Source organism: Psammomys obesus, unplaced genomic scaffold (assembly GCF_907164565.1).
Source record: "Psammomys obesus unplaced genomic scaffold, mPsaObe1.curated_primary_1811, whole genome shotgun sequence".
Lineage (NCBI taxonomy): Eukaryota > Metazoa > Chordata > Mammalia > Rodentia > Muridae > Psammomys > Psammomys obesus.
Genome location: NW_026590767.1, coordinates 5,909,071 through 5,916,758, shown reverse-complemented (window position 1 = coordinate 5,916,758; position 7,688 = coordinate 5,909,071). Strand labels below are relative to the sequence as shown.

The window sequence follows — 7,688 nt, the reverse complement described above, 5'->3', positions numbered from 1 at the left end:
GGAAGGAAGGAAGGAAGGAAGGAAGGAAGGAAGGAAGGAAGGAAGGATCCCACATAGCAGCAACCAGTGGGTCTCTCAGCCCTCTCAGAAGGTGACTATGAAGAAAGTGACTATGAACCAGAACATGAACAAAAGCCTCAAGTGGTAATTAGAAAGATATATATCCAGAAAGGGGGATAGGACAGGAACTCCAGGAATCTCAAAAGGTCCAAATGAACCCATTCTGTTCTTTCAACATGAGAACAGTGAGTAGGGACATAGCCTATCCCAAATGTCAAGTGTCCGAATGGAAAGCATCTCCTGACAGCCACTGTCATTTCAGAAGTTAAGCTAAACTAGCCCGAAATCAGTGCCCACGGAGCATTCTAGGCTCCAGGCAGATGGGACTGTAATCTAGTGAGTTACTCAAAGACTGCACCACTCAGCATAAAGGCCTATCCTTTACACCCCTGCACTGTCCCATTTAGCATCACCATGTTCCTCCCCTCCTTTTCTGAAAGTGGCAAAGGATTGATGTCTTAGAAATATCAAAGAAAGACCACAGGGAGTAAAAAGTCAGCAACCAAATGTAAAAAAGGAATCAAACTACACAAATGATTCACCAAAGAAACCCACGAACCTACACGCGTGTGAAGAGGAACCAAACATAGTACTAATCAATGAAGTGAAAACGCAACCTCCTAGCACTGCGCCAAAATAAAGGTGGTGGAAATAAGAGGATTCAGGACATGGCTTCCTGGGCTCAGAACTCAGAGAGTGTAGACAGCAGCTCCTGGTGCTCAACAGACACCCCACCCCACCCCATAACCCCCAAAAAACAGGAACCCTCTAACCAATACAAGCAAGTTGTCCTAGTGAAACAGCCTACAGACAGCTGTGTCCCTGCGCAGCAGGACAGACACAAGATGGTCCTGGCTGCAGAATCCTGGAGATGGGAGCTGAGATCACCTGAGCTCCCGTTACTGTTTGCAGAGCATAAGGCAATGCTCACATGGCAGACAGGGCCTAACACTAAAAAGACTCAGACAACAGAGCAAAACAACATAAAGAGGAGCCAGTGAGACACAGGAGAGCTGTGATACACTCATATAAGGTAAGACATCCACAACACAGATGGGGCAAGAAAACTGGTTTGGGTTTTTTTTGGGGGGGGGTTGATTTTTTTGTTTTGTTTCATTTTTTTGTCTTTGTTTTGTTGGCTTGGTTTGGTTTGGGGAGCTGGTGTTTTTATTGTTCGAAGGGACTAAGTTATGGGTGGGTCAGAAGAGGAATCTTTGACTTAGCATATTTAGCTGGCAGTTTCTTTTGTAATGGGATTTCTAAGCTAAGTGCATATTCCGCACGAATTATTGCTTCATCAAGCAGGGCCCATTCACTTGTCACCAGGACCTTCTTTTCTTACACACACCAATTACAGACACAGCCTCTGCTCATGACTCTCAAGATGCCTGAGAAAAGCAGGGCCGAGCCACACTGAGTGCTGCGTGCAAGAGAGTTTGTGTAAAGAGGAAGGGGTCACCATGGGAATGAAGGGATGTGACAAAATGGCTATGAGAGGGAGGGACGAGGCTGAGCAGGGAGATGCTCAGCTAGCAGATGACACACTTAGGAACTTCTCCCTGGAAGGGTTTGCTTCTGGCCTCTGTGTAACCAACCTATCCATACCAAAAAGATGTGCCCACTGGAAAGACAGGCAAACATAGCAGAAATACAGTCCTGAGCTCACGGAGGCCACAGGCCAGCACAGGAAGTAGGCCAAACACTTCAGAAGAATATATATCCTTATCACTTAAAAGTCTGAATTAATCAGGCTTAGTTGTGACAGCCACATCAAAACGATGACTCCTTAACCTTTGCACAATGCCTCTAGCTTCCTCTGGAACAACATCCAGCCCTGGGGAAACTCAGCACCAGTCACTTCCTAAACACCTGGGACTTGCGTTCACATGTGACTGGCTGGCCTTCAACACTGGACATGGCTTAAAGGAAAGAGCCTACACTACACTGAGTAGCCATTGGAAGATCTGTTTACCTCCACAGCACTGTGACCTGAAGGTAGTAGGTACCTTTCTTGGATATAACAGGCTGGCCCATCCAACCTTTCAACGGCATGGCTGTCTACAGCATTCATGCCAAGAGCGTTCAAGTTTTTACAACTAGAGAGAGAGAGAGATATCTCATAATGTTTTAACTGAGTTTATGGTTTTATGTTGAGCTGCACTAGAGCTGTCCTCACCTGCATGTGGCCCATGGGCTGCAGTTAGACACTGTCTGCCTCAGCAGGGCTCCGAGGGCAATTAACCATAACTTGAAGGGAAATGTGGTCTTTGAACTGCATGTAATGAAGAGTAATCATCTTAAAAGGAGAAAGAAAAAAGGCAGGAAGAGAAAAAAGGAGCAATCCAGCCCACCCTGGGGCAAAGGAAGATGGAGCGATCGTTTAGATACTACAATTTTTGCAGCATCCTATATAAAGATATCCTGAACCACAGAGAAAAAGAAAATCAAGGTTGATAAACAGAAGGGAGAGAAGTGAGAGAGGGAAGATAAAGGTGGAAACAGAGCAAAACTCCAAGACAAGCCATGCGCACAGGCAGGCACAGGAAATCATTGGCAGCAGTGTCCCTATTTGATGGTAACGTTATCCAGTTTCCAGAAGATGCAGTTAATGTATTTCTCAGACCAGACCCTACGAAGAAGTTAGCGATCCAGGAAGGGAAATGCACTTTATGTTAGAATCTTTTGTAAAGACTGTGGTGGTTTAATCAGAACCAAGACTGGCCTGCAAATTAACCCTGGCTGATGTCAGCCTGGAAGTGAAAGCCACTAGCAGATGATTGTGGTTAGTGTAGACCAAGCCCACTGATGTGACTGAGGATGGCACTGCAAAAGAGAACAGTCCCCTCCTGAAGTAAAGAATGACCCTGCAGCCTCCACATACCCAGAGGCCCCAGGAAATCATTAACAAGTCAGGAAAGACACCACTGCTCAGAGTTGATGACCCAGGAATTCCACATTCAAGTGACTGGGGCAATTAAAAAAAAAAAAAAAAACCCACTATCAGAGCATTTCCCTACAGATCAGAAAGAGTGTCTGAGATGAGATGCCTGATCCTTCACCTCAACTTAATTTCTCTCTGTTTCCTCGAAGCCACTGGCAATATGTACTGAGAGCAGATAAGGAAATCCAACTGTCAGCTGTCAAAACTGAAAACAAGCAGACGGCGCCCATCACAGCCAGCCACTCATTCGCTTAAGGGCTCCTTTTCGCTGAGCTACAGCTGCTTCCAGGCATATGCCAGTAAAACTGACTCGCCGCAACCCCCATACATTTTCAAGAGTAAACGGTGCAGATAGAATGGAGTTCTAAGTCTTCCTGCATCAGATGGAGAGATGAGAGCCAAGACATGGATTTTTAATAGAGTTCTGCCGCTCAGCTGTGTCTCTGAGGGGCACACGAGCCAGCCCCTACTTGCCTGGCTGGCAGGAGCAGAGCTCTGCTCACTCCTGTGCAAAGTGGAGTGTAAAGACCTCACTGGAAGTTCAATTTGTTGATTACTATAAGGTGTCTACAATTTCATCTCCCGCTTGTAAGACTTTTCACTGAACCCGATCTAAAAGCAATTTGGTTATTTAAATCAGTTCCTCTGACTCAAACACTGCTTAGGAATCCTCTTTTCAGGCAGAAAAGGAAGCCAGTGACACAGAAACACCAACCTTCAGGAAACTCTGGGCAAGAGCAATGTCGAAAGAGAAAAAAAAGAAAGAAACAAAGAAACAAAGCCAGCCTATTGCTACCACTGCTGCTCCTACACACAGGAATAACCACAGCCCAACATTCACCATGGCTCAAATGGTGTGCGAGGCGCTAAGTATGAAAGCCTATTGCAAAAACCAATGGTATCAGAAAAGCCACAATTGCTTCCCTGAACCGTATCCCATATAACTGGTGATCTGTTCACCCCACAGAAAATGGGGGTCACAGACAAAGAAAAAGGGCAACAAATGAAGCGTGACGATTGCAGTTCCCCCTGAGATCCATTGTTAACAAATCAAAGTGAAAACTTAACAATGACAGCAACAACAAAAAATTATATATATAACCAACAGCTCAAAACACTCATCACATATATCAGATAAACAAACTGAAATAGCCCAAGTCTGTTTCTCACCAACATGATGTCACTTTTGGTCAAGATTTACACACATAGCAATGTTGCGGTTGCTCACACCACTAATCCCAGCACTTGGGAGGCAGAGGCAGGTTTCTACACAGAGAAACCCTGTCTCGAAAAAAAAAAAAATGATTTGCACACATGTGCAAAATAATGAGCCATCCAGAAGCATTTAGGGGTTAAAAATATGTTTCGTTTAATACTGATCTTAATAAAGCCTCACTGAATTTAACAAATAGCTGCCCTACCAACCTTTGCCTGGAAAAGCATGCATCTGTGGAAAAGGCAGCATGAGAATAGCGCACCCTGACAGGGAAACACTTTGCCTGAGAAGGCATTGGAGAATCCCAAAATCCCCAGGCAAGAACCATCAGGCGATACTCACCTTCATAAGTCTCTAGGATGTGCACGGTGTCTCCTATTTGCAGGGACAATTCGTCTGCTCCCCTAGCATCATAGTTATAGAAAGCTGTTAAAGAAGAAGTGGGAAAATGCATTAGCAGAAGGAGAAATTATTATTTTTCAACGTTATAATATCTGTAATCCTGATACCCTCACATGAGTAGCCTTTGCATGTCTTCAATATGTAGACGTTCTTAACTATTCCTAATTCCAAGAAACACTTTTTTTGTGTGAGAAATGATATGTCTTTCTTTCTTTCTTTTTCTTTTTTGGCTTTTCAAGACAGGGTTTCTCTATGCAGCCTTGGCTGTCCTGGACTCACTTTGTAGACCAGGCTGGCCTCAAACTCACAGAGATCTGCCTGCCTCTGCCTCCAAGAGTGCTGGGATTACAGGTGCGCACCACTATACTACCCTGCTTGAGAACGTGATTTTTAAGTATGTGAGTCAGGGCTTTAGTTACATCCACAACGCTGTGCAACCATCACCCATCATTTCCAAAATGTTTCCCATACTTCACAAAGAAACCCAGTACCCACTCAGCAGTAGCCCCTGCCTTAGTTTGCTCTTCTTTTGCTGTGATAAAACACTGACCAAAAGCAATGCATGTAGGAAAGTGCTTATTTTAGTTATGCATTGCAGCCCAGCATTGAGGGAAGCCAGAGGAGAGGCTCAAAGTGGGAACCTGGAGGCAGGAGCTGTGAAGAAGAGACAATGGAGAAACACTGCTTACTGGCTTGCTCCCAGCCCCATGTCCACCTTCCTTATACAGCCTACCTGCCTAGGAATTAGGCTGCCCACAGGGGGCTGGGCCCTCCCACTTGAATACCAATTAAGAAAATGTTCCACAGATATGCCCTCAAGCCACTTCAATGGAGGCAACTCCTCAACTGAGGTTACCTTTTCCATGTGTGTGATGGTAATGGCTGAAGCCAACTGTGACAGGCATGTTTAGCACACCACCTGGCCCACAATGACTTTGGTTGCCACTGAAGTCCTTTACTGTATTGGGAGGTGATTTACCTTTTCTGCAAAGAGCATTGCTCAGCTTCTGGGTCCTTTCTAAAAAGCCAAAGCTATGGCACTTGCACGGGCTCACAAAACATCTCAGGCATCACAACACACACACACACAGCTCGAAAGTTCCATTTTCTCAAGTATTCCCCCAAATTCATAAAACGTAAGTGTCCCCAACTGACAAAGTAGGTTGTTACCAGTTATTAAGTTTATTTAGCATTTTATAGCGACTCTTTAACAGGAAGGAGATAACGGCAGCAGGTAAAGGCAGTGCAGAGCGGATGCTGAGCTTCCCAAGTTCAGCACGGCCATATTCTTAAGCCTTTAGGAACCATAAATGCTTTTATACCACAACCGTTAACAGCATCCTTCTAGCATGCCTACTCAGTTAGAGATCCGGAGAAAACAAGTCAGACACACTAAAATTGAGATAAAATGAACACATCTAGTGTAAATACATCTGGACATGTGTGAACATGCAAAGCGTATACACATAATTTTTTCCTACTGTTTCCACTCAAAGAACCCTACCTATTCAGAAGCAGTGAAAAGCGGGGTGAGAACCTCATACACAAATTTCAAAGGCATAAATAGAACTTGAAAATGAGCCTACAGACCCACAGTCTTGTATGTGAAGGGCCACACAGCTCTATGTGTGGGCACATGGCCCAAAATCACCTGTGAGTCAGGACCACAGCACTGGTCCCAACCCTGCACTCAAATTAATGCCGACTGAATAAGTCAAAAGTTACAGTAAATCAAAACACTCGGCAACATAAGACTATCTGACAAGGAAATGTGGTAGATCAAACGATGACCCTCCAAACACATCACCATCTGAATTCCCAGAATGCCATGTTCCCAATGTGGCTAAAAAGCCCATTGCAGTTGTGACCAAGCTTAGGATCTTCAGATGGGGATGCGAATTCTGGATCACATAATGGGCTCAAGGTAATCACAAAGGCCCTTGTGAGAGGGAGGCGGGAGGAACAGTCCAGAATGGAGGAGACAAGATCCAGATGGTCCTACATGCTGAGGTCATAGAGCACCCACTCCCTGCAGCCCTGTAAGGACCTGGCCTCTAAGACTTCAGTGCTCCAGGACTAGGGACAGTGACCAATGTGTGTTGTTTTAAGGTTCAAGATCTGTGGGGATGTGTTTTGGCAGTAAAAGGAGACTGACAGAAGGAAGAGCAGAAGCGGGACGGGTCAGAGGGCTTGTTGTGCAAGCATGAGGACCTGAGTTCAAGACCACACTGGGGGAAAAAAAGCCTAGCTGAGAACGTGTGTTTGAAATCCTAACGATGGAGCGGTGGAAACAGGAAGAACCCTGGGGCTTGCAAGCCGGACAGTTTAGCCTACTTGGCAAATTCCAGGGCCCTGAGAGAGGGTGACTAAGGGAGGCCAACAAAGTTCTCAAGTCTCTATCTGGATATGCACACATACACACACACACGTGTGTGCACACACACACACAGAAATGTTCAAAATTACTGAGAAATGGTATTCACTCCTGAAGGCGGCTGGAACTGGTCTCAACTGCGGAAACACGAACACAGACAAGCACATGCCTGCAGTGGCAATTCTCAATTCTTGTTATACGAGGCAAACAAGCCCAAGGGAGCAAAGCTGTTTTTAAATAAGCACCCAAAGTGTGCAGCTTAAGGCTACTCCTTCTTTCATGATCAGTCTTTCAACATTGCCCTTGATGGGGATGAGGGGAAAGGAACGTATCCTTGCAAAAGGAGATGAGCAGCAGTCAACATCTAGGCTTAACATGAGGTCACTCGACATTGCAAAGAGATGCAAGCCATGAAAAGGTCCTTCATCTTTATGAGCTATTAAAGCCCAGGAACTCCTTCCCTGAAGCATCTGGTTATCCTGTCGTCTCACTCAGATCCAGGAAACTACCCCTAGGCTATGGCCATGTCTGTCCTTAAGCTCATTGATCATTAGTTGGTGGTGGTGGTGGTGGTGGAGGTGGTGGTGGTGGAGGTGATGGTGGTGGAGGAGGTGATGGTCGTGGAGGTGATGGTGGTGGAGGTGATGGTGGTGGAGGAGGTGATGGTGGTGGTGGAGGTGGAGGTGGAGGTGATG

The 7,688-nt window shown here is 45.6% G+C and overlaps 1 protein-coding gene across 2 annotated transcripts in view; it reads right to left on the bottom strand.

Annotated features, from left to right (window-relative positions):
* Window positions 1–7,688, bottom strand: part of Dock1 (dedicator of cytokinesis 1) — a 488,224-nt gene that overhangs the window by 430,039 nt on the left and 50,497 nt on the right. For both annotated transcript variants that reach the window (XM_055608813.1, XM_055608814.1), the window contains exon 2: window positions 4,560–4,643. In XM_055608813.1, coding sequence (XP_055464788.1) covers window positions 4,560–4,643 — 84 coding nt within the window. The remainder of the gene's footprint in view (window positions 1–4,559; window positions 4,644–7,688) is intronic.